Source organism: Buteo buteo, chromosome 10, assembly GCF_964188355.1.
Source record: "Buteo buteo chromosome 10, bButBut1.hap1.1, whole genome shotgun sequence".
NCBI lineage: Eukaryota > Metazoa > Chordata > Aves > Accipitriformes > Accipitridae > Buteo > Buteo buteo.
This window is the reverse complement of record NC_134180.1, coordinates 34,950,927-34,964,633: the sequence shown is the minus strand read 5'-3', so window position 1 is coordinate 34,964,633 and position 13,707 is coordinate 34,950,927. Positions and strand designations below refer to the sequence as shown.

Genomic DNA, 13,707 nt, shown 5'->3' with positions numbered 1-13,707 from the left:
TGAGGCATTTGGTCCAGGCGTGTTGGGTCGGCGTTTCGATGCCCTGCAGACCGCTTTAGCAGGTGGATCTCCCCGGCCGAAGTGTGTGTCCCCCCCGGGGCTCCGGGTCCCCCCACCCGGGCAGCTCCCCGGGAGCGGGTCGGAGCCCCTGCGAGCTGCAAAACGGCAACAACGACCAGGCACAATTTTTTTTCACGGGGAAAAGCTCGTTCCCTGCCTGGCCGCCGGGACCGTTATTTGCCCGGGGGGGGGGGATATTTAGGAGAGGGCAGGGAGAGCAACCCCGGAGTACTGCGGGGTGCGATCGCTGCTCCCACCCTGCCACTGGCCGTGTCCCTGCCTCAAGGGGCCGGTCGTGGCCGGAGCATCCCCCGGCGCTGGGGTTTACCGGGGGGCAAAGCCCAGGGAAGGGCAGCATCGGGCCCTGCAGCGTTCCCGTACGCTGCCTTGGGCAGTGCGGGGTGGGGGGGGCTTCAGCGCCAGCCCAGCCGACGTTGCTCCCAGATCCTTCCAGATGATCTGTTGGTTTTGCAATACATAATCGTTCTTGTTTCCTCTGCTGAGCAGCATCTAAATTCGTTTATTCTGATGAGAACCGCATCTACAAGTCCCCCAAGGCTCAGTGATGGATTTTTCTGTATTACCTCGTTATCAAGCTTGGCTGACCTCTAACTTCTCTGAAAACATGAACAAGACAGACCTGCTGCTGCCTGGGCTGCCCCAGGGGGCTCTTTTTCCACTTATGTGATTTCCTTTGATATTATTTCTCTTCTTTCCATATCCAAGGCTCAGACCTTCAGTGCTCCCTGCAGTTCAACCTTTTTTCCAGCCCCGTACCGCCAGCTCCCAGCTTGCAAAGATCCGTGTGCAGCCTGCACACCAAGAGCTCCGAGCACAGGGAGGAAAGCGGGAATGGTGGTGCCAGATAGTGCGAGATGTGTGAAATTCCCAGTTTGGAAGCCACTGGAGCCAAGTCCCTGTATCCATCCCTGCAGCGCTCGGATGTTGGACAGCTTGGTTTCGTTGACTTGCATTTTCAAACGCAGGTGTCTCAAAATCCACACCAAAAAAGGCCTGGATTTCAAGGGAGGCTTTTCCCAGGCACCCCATGTGCAGGGCTGAACCTCCGTGGACCTCTGGAGAGTAAATCTCCCTGACTTTCCTGCTCTTCAGATGAGTGGGAAACTCCTCTCCCCCTCCCACACACATATTTATTTAGGTGCCGTGATCTGACTTTAGGACCATGGTTTTGGACTTGCAGTTCGAAAACTTTGTCTGCTGCTCTCTTTTCTTAACTGATCCCATCCCACATGGATTTGAAGGCCACCAGGCAAGCTCATAGGCAGCTTAACACTCAACTGATTAACTCTGGCTTCATATAAGCTTTTTTTTTCATACTGTTCTTCAGCCATCTGACATGAAAAGAGATGGATACACACACACTTACATGACTCAGAGAAACGCAGTGATTTCAAGCCATAAACCACCAGGTGCACTTTTGAGACTCACCAAAGCCAGCTCTCCTGGTTGCCATAAAAAACACATTAGCCAAAGGCCGATGCATGTGGAAGGCAATTATGCTCTGGCACATGGCAACGTGTAGAGAACAGCCTGGTAACTGTGCCTACCACACAAGGAAAAATATCCCTGTGAAAACAAGCCTGCTAAATCACTTCATTCTTCCCTGAATCCCCTGAAAATAAAAGAGAGGATTTTTTGGGAAGGGGGGTATGTATGTGGGAGGGAATCAGATTTTCCAAAAGTGGGTGCACCAGTGCAAGAACCAAAATAAATGGCCAGATTCACAAGGATGTAGAAACTCGTGAAGAAGTTTCTGAGTCCAGGTTTTCTATGTTAGCATCTGATCATGCCAAATGTGCCCAGGAAATACCGCTGCTGTGTTCTCTGCGTTCAACGGTCCAGCAGCCCGAATGCCCACCTCACCCACTGAGTTTGCAAAAGTCCACTTCTGCCAGAAACGCCAGCCAAGAACTCTCATTTTGGGGGCCAGCAGCAATACAAAGAGAGGGCCTTCAAAGGAGGAAATTACAGAGAAGGTGGAAAATTACTGGAATATAATTTGATTGGGACAAAAAGCATTTGTCTCCTTTTAATTTTCTTCTGCATGTAGTAAATGGATGGGGATAGGAGTCTTTGCATCTGGAAGTATCCAGCGATCTCCAGCTGGGGATCAGGTTGGGATGAATCTGCTGTAACCTTGTGAAAAATCAGCCCTGCACATACATGCTGATATCTACAGATCAGCCACGCAAACAGGTTTGTAGATATGTTTTCCTTTTGACCTCATATAAGACTATGCTTCAGTCAGCTGGAGGCTGTGATGTTGCTACTGCACAGGAATATAATGCAGGGCTCCTTTTCTCTGTTCCCATCTTGGGAAGGAGCCAAATAAACACAGTGAAAAAGTTTGCAACCTGAAATGGGAGGGGGGGGGAGGTGAAGTATCTCACGAATGCAGAGGAGCAAAGGCAGAGCCAAACCCCTTAACCCTGTCCCCTTATCTAGTGAAGGACAGCCAGGTAGAAAAAACTACCAAACCAGGCATCACTGTAATAGTCTGGGGCTGAATCTAGACAGAAGGGTGAATCTCAGCTCCACTGCCCCACCAGCATATGGCTGCGGATGCCAGTTCCTCCACCGCATCTCCACCAGGTCACAGCTTCACCCCACAGCCCGGCTCCGGCACTTCCACACCCCAGCAGCTCCTTCCTTCAGGTCCAGGACCCAAAGCTAATCTCCGCTTTGTGCCCTGGAACACACAGCCCTGGCACATCCCAGGCTGACTTTGTGGCAGCATCAATGTGGCTTCAAGGGACAGTTCTCCATCTCTATAAAATAGGTGCTCTGCAGTGCACAGTAGGTAAAAGGAACACACAAGAAACCCATGCCCAGCATCTCCAGACCTCTGTGAACCTCTCCTGCCCTCTTCTTCAAACCACCAGAAGAAATTGCTGCCCCGAGCTGCACAGAGGCAAGAGGGAAAGCCTGTCAGCATGCAGATTAAAATTACTGCAGCCACTCTGGGGGTGTTGAAGCTCCACGTACGCACCCCCTGCCCCTTCTTTCACTTACTGCAGGTGAGCCTCTGCTTATTCTTGCTGGGAAGAGGAAGCCGCATCGCTCAGATGGAAGAAACGACACTGAGGGCTGCTGAAGGAAAGGCTGATGTTTCACATCTGGCTTTACGTTACTTGAAAAGACCTGATTTCTGCAGGATGGATACCAGCATCGCCCAGCTAACCCGATCCCACCAATGCTCATTATGAAATGCCTTTTTCTTATTACCAGTTTCCAGGCTTCTGCATAGTCTAGATGTTGAGCATTAAAACTGTGTTATAAGAGGGCATGAGGCATTGGGATAAGTTCTCTGTTCCCTGAAAATACATCACTGGGGTCTGCAGGGGAAGCAGGCTGGTGGGGCTTCCCTCCCAGCGCAGAGATAAGCGTGCCATCTAGAGGAAATCCCCTTTATTACCAGGACTGGCAGCTGAAAATTATCCAATAAAGCATAATTAACCTCTGGCTTCAGAGAAAATCCTCCATCCGTGCCCTGCTGCACAGGCATGTGGCAGTGGGCTGGCAACGTGCCACAGCATCAGGGCAGCTCGGGAAGGTCCCGAGCTCTTGAGGGCCATCCCAGCCCACGCTGGCACACGCTGGCCTGTCCTTTCCCCATAGGCGCTGTCAGCTGCCCAGCCCCGCAGGATGGGTAGTTGGATGTAAAGGAGGAGGAGGCAATGTGGGTCTTTCCATAGCACATGCTCTCTACCGTGTCTGTCTCTGAGAAAGGTAAGGAGGCTGCAGGTATCTCAAGGTAAGGCGGCTGTATATCTCATATAATGCCCTCCAGTGGCTGCGAGCAGCAGTCCTGGCCCTGTGGGTGCCAACGCCTGAGCAGTGGCAGGGTCACCTCCTCCACCAGCAGCTCCCACCCTGGAGCACAGCCCTGCAGAGCCCCCGGGGGGGGGCTGATACGGGTGTGCAGGGTCCAGCCCAGTAGAGGGGCTGGGGGCTGGCCTCCCACGGGGCACATCCACACGTCCACTCGTTACTCCTAAGGAAAAAAATCTCCTTCATGGCTAACTTCCCAGGGTGGACTGTTCTCATACGCTGCTGCTGTCATCACGGGCACCCTCCTCCAAACCTTCAGGCATGGTTGCAGGTCTGGGACATGTGAAGTGGGAGCACGTGGGACAGCAGGTCCCACAGGTCTCACACACTCCTGTGGTTAGAGTTAGCCCACAGCATCCATATCCCACACCTTCCACTTTTTCTACCACTACCAGTGAATAGCACATCCACAGTCACCAGCACAAGGCTGTTGTCCCACTAATAAAACCCTTCCAGCCCTAAAGATAATTGAAAAACAGTGGCCTAGGTCCAAGCAGAGAGACGAGTGCTACTGCCCAGCAGGTAGCTGTCTTGTAAAAATGGGAAGCCTTGCAAAAGAAAGCTTCAGAGATGGAGAAAGAGCAGGGAAGATCTCACATGAGAGAAACCTTATTCTGCAGAAAAAGCAGGTGCATGCTTAAGTGAAGAATATTTGGAGAGGAGCTGCTATTGCTTTGATTTGCTCATATTCTGCAGGATTATTTAATTTTTTTTTCTTCACTTTTTGAAAATGAAGATTATTACCGCTTTTTCCACCATCTCGGAAGCTCCCCAAGATGCTGCTCTCTGGTGCTCCCAAGCCAGGCTGAACCCCAGCAACACCCACAGCACCTTTTTCTCTTAACAGCGACCCTGTTTCCATTTTGCACCCTCCTCGCCTTCTTCTCCCCCCCACTCAATTCCTAACCCACGTCTCGGAGACGCTGCTCTCATCACCAGCACAACTGTTGTTCTCCCTGCTCCATGGCAGGGAGGGAAGTGTGGATGTCCCCACGGCTCATCGCAGGCGCTCGCCACTCACGTGGAGTGAAGGGCTTCGCGGCATCGCCCTAGGAGCTTGTGTGCTTTATAGGTCTCTTATTTCCTGTCATTACCAAGAAGAGCCTAGCTGTAATAAAAATCTGGGCTCCGATCCTACAAACACTTATGCCTGAGCTTAACTCTAAGCACGTGAGCCGTCAAAGGGGACTATTCATGTGCTTAAAATTTAAGCATGTGCTTAAGCGTCTGTAGGCCTGGAGTCTGTCAGTGCAGGGATTTGTGCCTTAAGCCCATATTCTGGGTCATTATCCTTTTCATGTCTTCTCTGGCATCTCAGAAGATGCTTCAAAGGGGAATTTTCAAGTTCTTCAATAAACTTTGCCTTCCCGAGCAGCCTGGATTCTTGCCTATTCTATGGGGCAATTCTCCTCTGTTGTCTCCCCTCCCCCTGTTAGCGATAATCCTGTGCTATTTCATGCTTGGCCAGACAATTAAGCCCTCTTGCTGCTTGGCTCTGTCTTTGTTATGTATAATTGTTCCAAATAATTAGCCACTATTGCACGCTATTCTGAAACTACTTTGTATTGCAATTATACTTAGAGGGTGAGCATCAGCTCGGGGAGAATCCAAGCAGCAGACAGCCTGGAAAGAAAGGGCTCCAAGCCGGGGGAAGATGGATAGGCGCTTAAACCAACACTGCGGAAAACATAACAATAAGTAACCAGCGAGGAGTAAATGTTCCTCGGAGAGGGTCTGCGGCTGGTGGGGTCTGGGCAGGATTGCTGAGGGTGGGCTGCAGGGTCTTGGCCAGGGTGTCACCTGGCTGCCACCTCGTGGGTGCTGGCTATGGTGCAGAAGGCAAAACCATACTCCACTTCCATCACTTCCACGGTGACTTGAAGGGAGCACCTTGGCCAAGCAGCCAGTTTTGCCATCGCCATACAATGTAGGGAATGCGTAGCTGTGCTGGGATGCGTTTGGGGTCTGGCAGGAAAATGTTCCCTAACTGTGTCTTTGGGAGGGCAAAACTTATCAGTGAGATCGGTTCAGCAGCCTCCTTTTTCCCGCTGGCAAACATGGCTCTGCTGGGGATGAGTGCTGGATGGGATGCTCAGAGGAGTTACAGCTCCATGTGAAGCATCTTTTTGAAACTGAAAATAATGTGGCGCAGCAGAGCCCCCTTAGCATTGCTCAGTCTCTTGTCTTTCAAGCAGGGAACATCTGAAAAGGATATAACCAAGACCTAGCTTAGCCTGACCTGCACCGGTGAATTAATTCCTCTGCTGCTCTGAGCAAAGAGCCAGGACGGCCAGTGACAGTGCGCTTGGACAATTTTGTGCTTTTTGAGATCCATTTTCTCCAGCCATCTGAGGCCGCTTGAAGCCTCCTGAAAATGGATCTACGGGCTGGGTTTGGTTTCCAACACCTGGTTAGCAGAAGGAGTTTTAAAACCAAGTGGAGATGTCTGTGGTGCAGATGGAAAGCAGGCAAAATGTCTGAGACGGTTGGGCCCATTCTCTGCAGACATTGTACACTCCTTCCTTTGACTCAGCAGAGCCGATGCAAATGGAAAATGAACTTGTCCCAGGCGCGTATGTAACTGGCTCAGGTGCATCCCTCCTCCATGTGGCAGCCCGAGGTGCCACGAGCCACGGCTGCTTGTTGGCGTCGGGATGGCACAGTTGTTTCAATACACGCACAAACCCAACTGTTGCCGTGTAACCACTTCAGCAGTCCCAGTAGAAAACCCGTGAAGTGAATGGACCTTGGATGCTCTCCCAAGTGCTTGTAGGTATTAGGCTGCCAACGGTCGGGCTCTGCCGCTTCGCTGCTTAACCGCAGCCTCGCTTTTCGGGTGCTGTAAGAGCCAGGGCAGCCCCCAGCTCTGCCCTTCACACACACCGCGTCGCACATTCCAAACAGAAAGTCAGGCTGCCAAGGAGGCTGGCTGCTGCAGACAAGTGCTCCTTCATCACTGCCCCCTCGCCTTCCATCAAGAGCCCAGATTCTCGCTGTGCTTCCACTCGTTTCCCTGTTTTTCACTCTAGGGAGAGGAGCTGCAGGGGGACAGCCAGCGTCACCCAGGCCTGTATCCTGTCCCCAGCAATGGCCTGGAGCGGATGCCTCGGAAAAGGGTAAAAGAGGGTACAGCCAGGGAAATCTGACATCTTCCCAGAGTCAGTAATTGGCGTTTTAGGGATTTCCCAGCCTGGAGGTTGCACCCACCCCACTGTGTTTAATAACGACGAGCCCAGCCCCATCCTCATCCTGACCATACCCCAAACCTCCACGATGTCCTGTCCTTCCCCACGCAGCCGTGAACGGGACAGACCCCAAAGGCCGGGATGCTGCCGGTACATGCTGACCCCCCATCCACCCCCCCAACTTCCCCCCCAGGTCCCCGGGCCCGTGGCGGGGGCCGGGAGCGGCTTCCCAGGGCTTTCCACTGGAGGTCAGTGTTGGCCTGAGCACGGCGGCTGTCACCCCGGGCCACCTCGCCCCTGTCACCCCCTCGCCCCCCCCCCCCGCCGGGGAGTTACACGCGTGGGGTAAAGCGTTGCTCTGGTCCTGTTCAAAATCAGCCGCTGCATCACCCTGCCCTGGTTTCGGCTGGGATAGGGTTAATTGTCTTCCTAGTAGCTGGTATAGTGCTGTGGTTTGGGTTCAGTATGAGAATAATGTCGATAACACACCGATGTTTGCAGTTGTTGCTAAGTCGTGTTTAGACTAAATCAAGGATTTTTCAGCTTCTGGTGCCCAGCCAGCAAGAAGGCTGGAGGGGCACAAGAAGTTGGGAGGGGACACAGCCAGGGCAGCTGACCCAAACTGGCCAAAGGGGTATTCCATACCATGGGATGTCATGCCCAGTATATAAACTGGGGGGAGTTGGCCGGGGTGGGGGCGGATCGCTGCTCAGGGACTAACTGGGCATCGGTCGGCGAATGGTGAGCAATTGCATTGTGCATCATTTATTTTGTATATTCCAATCCTTTTATTATTATTGTCATATCATTATTATCATCATCATCATCATCATTTTCTTCCTTTCTGTCCTATTAAACTGTCTTTATCTCAACCCATGAGTTTTACTTTTTTTTTTCAATTCTCTCCCCCATCCCACTGGGTGGGGGGAGTGAGCAAGCAGCTATGCGGTGCTTAGGTGCTGGCTGGGATTAAAGCAGGACACACCCACTCCTGCCAGAATAAGAAGGACCCAAACGTAAAGGACCCAAATATAATGTAGCAGAGGCAGTGACAGACCCCCGATACCCCAAGATGTAGCTCAGAGCTTGGGCAGTGCTGACTCCCAGACACTAATTTGTTAAAAACTCATTATCACCTGGCAAAGCCAATCTCAGATGGTCCCACTGTACCCACTGCCCACCTCCCCACCACCGGCTGACTTTACCAACTCAATCTTGACCTCGAAGAGACATTGCTGACTTGTCTTCAAGCTGTGTATTTGCAAAGGGCAAAGCATTGCATAGAATAAAAGCTAGTTATGGTATAAAATTTCCAACACTGGGACTGCCAGTGGGCAGCTGGCAGCGTCCAGACAAAATTTAACACTACCAGAGGGACCAACAAGTTTTCAGGAAATGTGCTTTGACTAAAATTTCATCTAACGCTGTGTTTGTTCGCAACCAGATGGAAAACACTATTTATAACTTGGCAATATCAGCTGGAAAGAGCATTTCTTATTGCTTGTTTAAACCTGTGGGGAAGCTGTGGGAAGGTGGTACAAGCATGAAACACGCAGAACGCTGTTGTACGCAGACAGACATGGTGGCTCGGTTGGTCCTCCCTGGACAGCCAGTATTTCCCAGAGGAAACCAAGCATCTTTTCAAAGTGGCGGGTCATTTTGGTTATTTGTTTCTGAATGTGCAGCCTGAGAGATCTGAATTCAGCCTGATTTGCAAAGGGCCATTCCCTAAGAAGTCAGACTGTCTTGGCAATAGCCCAGATTGCCAGACAAATCTCTTTGGTGCTCAGGATGAACTCCAACGCCCTGCTGCATCTAGTGGGCTTGAGACGGGGCTCTCCCCACCGTGGGATGTCCAGAGGACCTCCTGCCATCACCCTGAAGGATGACGTTCATTCCACAATATCGGCGAGCAAAGAAAGTTTTGCCTCCGGCTTTTGTGTGAGCAAGATCGAGATAGTTATGACTGTCATTGCTTAATATTCCCTAAACTCCCTAAATAAAGAGGGGAGGATTTCAAAGGAGATCTGGTTTCACAACTGAAATCTGGGTGATAATTACTCCTGTTTCATTCAAATCCCTCTTATTCACTAAACAGGGACATCGAACAGACACTAAAACAGATGAAGGGCTCGGGTATAAACTTTACAAAGCTTAAAACTACTCTGTCCCAGCAAGGCTCATGCTTTACATGACACTTTAATCCTACTCATTTGCTAGATTCACCCTAACTGTAAACAAAGCTTTGAAATGAAAGCTTAAAAGCCTGGTTGGGATACATTAAGTTAACCAAGAAGACACTCTTAAGGCATTAGTTTAATGACAATCACAATACAAGTTGCCAGAGGTTTGTGCGTGTGAGGATTAATATCTACAGGAAAAAGAAGAAAAGGGGTCCATTCCCCAAGCTTTCCAGCTTGTTTGGCAGCATAAGACCTGCGGTGAGGGTGGTTTATTGTCACTTGCAGGGGGCTCTGGGCTAGGGCTGTCTGGCAGACGGGGAGATACGGTGCCCTGGGAAGATGTGCAACCCAACGTTGCGCACCAGGCTTTGTCCTGACACACCGGGATAGGGTCGTCCACTCTCACGGAGCGAAATTTTTGGGAATCCAACCCACTGCGGTGACTCTTGCTTCATGCCAGAGCTCCCTTGGCTGAAGAGACCCCCCTTGCACAGGCACAGGGGTAGGCTGGGTCTCCTGCAGACCCCCCGCCAGATCTGGAGCTGGGTGCTGCTCTCCAGAGAGCTCCGTGGCAGGAGGGTACAGGCAGCTGGGGGACAGAAGCGAGCCACAGCCCAGCCCTTCAGACCCCCTGAGCCCCCCTGGCTCCACCAGCACGTAACACCCAGAGATGCCAGCAACTTGGAAAGCCCTTTCTGACACTGGCTCCCCACTCCTGCAGGGCTCCAGGGTGACTGGGGAGGAGCAGGCTCAGCCTGGTCTGAGATATCTCGGCTCAGCCACCTCTTCCCAGTGCATCCCGCCCAGACAGAACCACAGCATCTCTGCCCCCCCCCCCCCCAACATTGGTTTCCTTTCATGCCAGTACTTGGTTCTCCCCTACTTCAGCCCTCCTGCTCATGGTGCCAACCCAGCAGACTCCCAGCCCAGCACCCAGCAGCACTGGAGGGAAACCGGCAGACCCAGTGCTTCGGGCACGTATCTGGCTCTGACTCCCTGGATACTTAGGCAAGACTTCAAAAGTGCTTTTGTTTGCAAAATATTGCAGGGTCAGGCCCTGATAATGAACGTGAGCTACGACAAGTGTCCTTTCTACTGACTGTCCTTGTAAGCAGTTATTTCAGCATCCCTCCAGTCCATCTATACAGACAGTATGTTACGGAAAGGAAAGGCGCTTTGCAAACTTTCATTAGATAGAAGATCTCTGTCTATAGGTATCTTCTGTAGAAAGCCAAAGTATTTTAAGGGATAAGTTTTCTTACAATGCCTTTCTGAGCAGGGCTATCACTAAGGGAAAAGCACAGAAGCTGCTGCTGGGACCAGTGTGAAAGCTGGAAAGGTGAAGCTGGAGGGAACAGAGACGAGACCCAGAGCCCAGCATCTCAGCCAAAGGCAGCAGACCAGAGCTAGGCCAGTTTTTAGAGACAGATGAAACCCCAATTTTAAGGAAGCCAAGAGGAAAAAAGCATTTTCTTCCCTCCCCTCATACTAACTCCACTCTCAGTTTCTACAGAGCACATGCCATAAAGGAATGAAAAGCCACGAGCTCCTAAGCTGTGGGCAAAAGCTGACTCCTTGGGTACCCGCCTGTACACCCAGCTTTCGGTCATGACCAGCAGCCAGGGAATGAGATGCTCAACTGACATCCAACTCCTCCTTAAGCAGGAGAAAGGTGCAATAGGGACTACGAGAAACTGCTCTGCTTCAGAGGACACCCTTGAAAAACAGGAGAGAAATCCTAGCTTTTCACTTTTACCCAGAGGATGTTTAAGTTAAAAAAAGCTAAATGCAGGGATGGGGAATTCTGCCGTCAAAGCTGGCGAGACGGTCTGGCTGGCAGTCCTGTAAATTAAGAGCAGCAGCCTGGCTAGTGAACAGGTTGGAATTTGAATTGATTTTGTTGCCAGGAAGGAAAGCTCCGATCTCCTAATCAGAGTTTCACCTGCAAGGGATTCCTCAGAGGGAAGACACGTTCCCTGCTATGCAAATAAAACCCATCAAGTCCAGTAAGACCTGCGTGGGCAAACCTTGCAGGTGACAGAGAGCTTACTACAGTCTTCGCATGGCTTAGCAGTGGTTAGTTACCGTTTGCTTTTTAAAAAATTGTAATAAAATAGACAGCTTTAGAAAGTGTCACTAAAAATGTTAGACATGGCAGTGTCACAACAGCAGCATGAGTCTGTCTCCCCCCGGTTACAAGACTGGTAATTTCCTCTTGCCAAGGTCCGGCCAGAGCCAGAGGAACAGCAGCACTGGACATGTTGGAAGGAAAAGCTTTATTTTAAAAAAGTCCTTTCTAACAATAAAAGTTATTTTTAAAAATAGTAAAAAGAAGTAGTCAGGGTGTCGGGGGTTTTTTTCTACAGGGGAAGGAAATGATAAACATCTTAAATATTCATTTAAAATCCAGTGAATTGGTTTAGTGGTGTTTTGTTGATAACTTTCATTCCAGTTACACAGGAGGCACCCAGGGAAGAGAGGAGAAAGCCCATTTGTGAGACAGTTCCTGCACGTTACACCACACACCCACCTCCTGGGTGTGCTCCTCCTCGCCCCGGGGGTGCCCCAAGGGTGCCCTGGGGTGCCCCAGCGTGCCCTGCCACAGACAGCATCCCCGGGGTCGGGGTCGGGCTGTGCGGAGGGGACACCCCCTGGGCATGGGGAGCCCTGCCTGGCAGATGCAGCCAGAAAGCGCCTTTTCCAGGAGGGGATGGGGCAGAAAATTACATCGCCTTGCCTCCAGTTAAAAATAAGCCGAGAAAGAGAAGAGCTAGGTCCCCCCGCAGCTCTGTGTCCGCAGGCGGCCGGAGGCCGGGGACCCCCGACCCCAGCCCGGCCGATCCCCACAGCGGGGAGAAGTCCGCGTGTCCGGAGATGCTCGTGGGAGCTTGGGGACGTCCAGCCAAGCCCTCCCAAACCCCATCACATGTACCGCTCCAGGCCGGGGAAATTGGGCTGCCTCATGTAGGTGTTGCTGGAGCCGAACTGGCCGAGCGGCGACGCGGAGAGCCCCAGGAGCTGCTCGCCGTGCTCGGCGCAGGCGGGGGGCCGCATGGCCGGCAGAGCCAGTCTGTTGGGAGCCCCGTAGAGCTGCGGGCTGCCGGGAGAGTAGCTGCCCTGTGCCACGGGCAGGTGGGGCGGCGAAGCGGCGTAGGGGTAAGCCAGGGTGTTGGGGCCTGCCCGGCCCAACAAGCCGGGGCTGACGGGCTGAGCCTGGAAGCAGGGAGGCTCGGAGGTGCCGGCGGAGCAAGCGGGAGCCAGCTCAGCTCCGGGCAAGCCCAGCGACGGGTGGCCCAGCTCGGCGGGCGGCGAGGGCTGCAGGGCCTGCTGCCCGCTGATGAGGCTGTCGATGCTGAACATCCTGGGATGCTGCGCCGGCGGTGCTGCCCCGGCCGCGTAGGGGTGGAAGACGGCGCCGGAGAGCTGGGGGCCGTAGCCGGGCGAGCAGAGGGCGTTGGGGTAGGGGGCTGTCGGGGCGGCGGGGCGGCCGGCGGGCGGGGGCGTGAAGGCGCTGGAGTTTTGCATGTAGCCGGGGTAGGTGGTGATGTCAGTGCGCTTGAAGCGCTTCCTCCGGCGCAGGAAGCTCCCGTTGTCGAACATGTCCTCGGCGGCCGGGTCCAGCGTCCAGTAGTTGCCCTTGCCGGGATGGCCGGGTTCCCGGGGGATCTTGACGAAGCAGTCGTTGAGGGTGAGGTTGTGGCGGATGCTGTTCTGCCACTTCTTGGGGTTCTCCCGGTAGAAAGGGAAGCGCTCGGTGATGAACTTGTAGATGCCCCCCAAGGTGAGCTTCCTCTCGGCGGCGTTGGCGATGGCCATGGCGATGAGGGCGATGTAAGAGTAGGGGGGTTTGCCCCGCTGCACCGGCCGCTTCCTCCGGCGACCCCCGGCGGGGGGCGGCTGTTCCTCCGTGGGGGGCTGCGGAGGAGGAGGAGGAGGAGGAGGAGGAGGAGGGCTGCCCCCACCGCCCCGCGGCTCCGGCTTCACCGGCGGCGCCTGCCCGGCGGGCGGAGACCCCCGGGCCGGCCCGGGGGAACCGGGACTGGCCGCGGCGGCGGGGCTGGGCGCCGGCAGCGTACACATGCCTCGCAGGCAGGGGAAGCCGGCCGCGTTCATATACGGCCCTCGCCTTCCTCCTCCTCGGAGGATTGGGGGGGTCGGGGGGTGGGGGGGGGGCAGAGATGGGAGAAAGAGCCCCCCCCGAGGGGAGGGGAAAGGGGGAGAGGGAGGGGAAGGGGAGGGGGACAGGCGCCGCGGCAGCTCCCGGCGCTGGGGAGGTCAGTCCCGAGCAGCTTTGCAATATATAGGGCGGCCGCCCCCCCCCCCCCCCCCGAATTCCCCCCCGGAGGGGCGTGCGGTGCCCGGCCCGCCCCGGCCCCTCTCCCTCGGCGGGAGGAGGAGGAGGAGGAGGAGGAGGAAGAGGAGGAGGA

General features: G+C 53.8%; 1 protein-coding gene across 1 annotated transcript; it reads right to left on the bottom strand.

Moving 5' to 3' along the window:
- Positions 1-12,202: 12,202 nt before the first annotated feature.
- Positions 12,203-13,393, bottom strand: FOXE3 (forkhead box E3). The gene has a single exon (XM_075037607.1). It carries the CDS (start codon positions 13,391-13,393, stop codon positions 12,203-12,205), a length of 1,191 nt encoding a protein of 396 aa, XP_074893708.1.
- Positions 13,394-13,707: the final 314 nt, after the last annotated feature.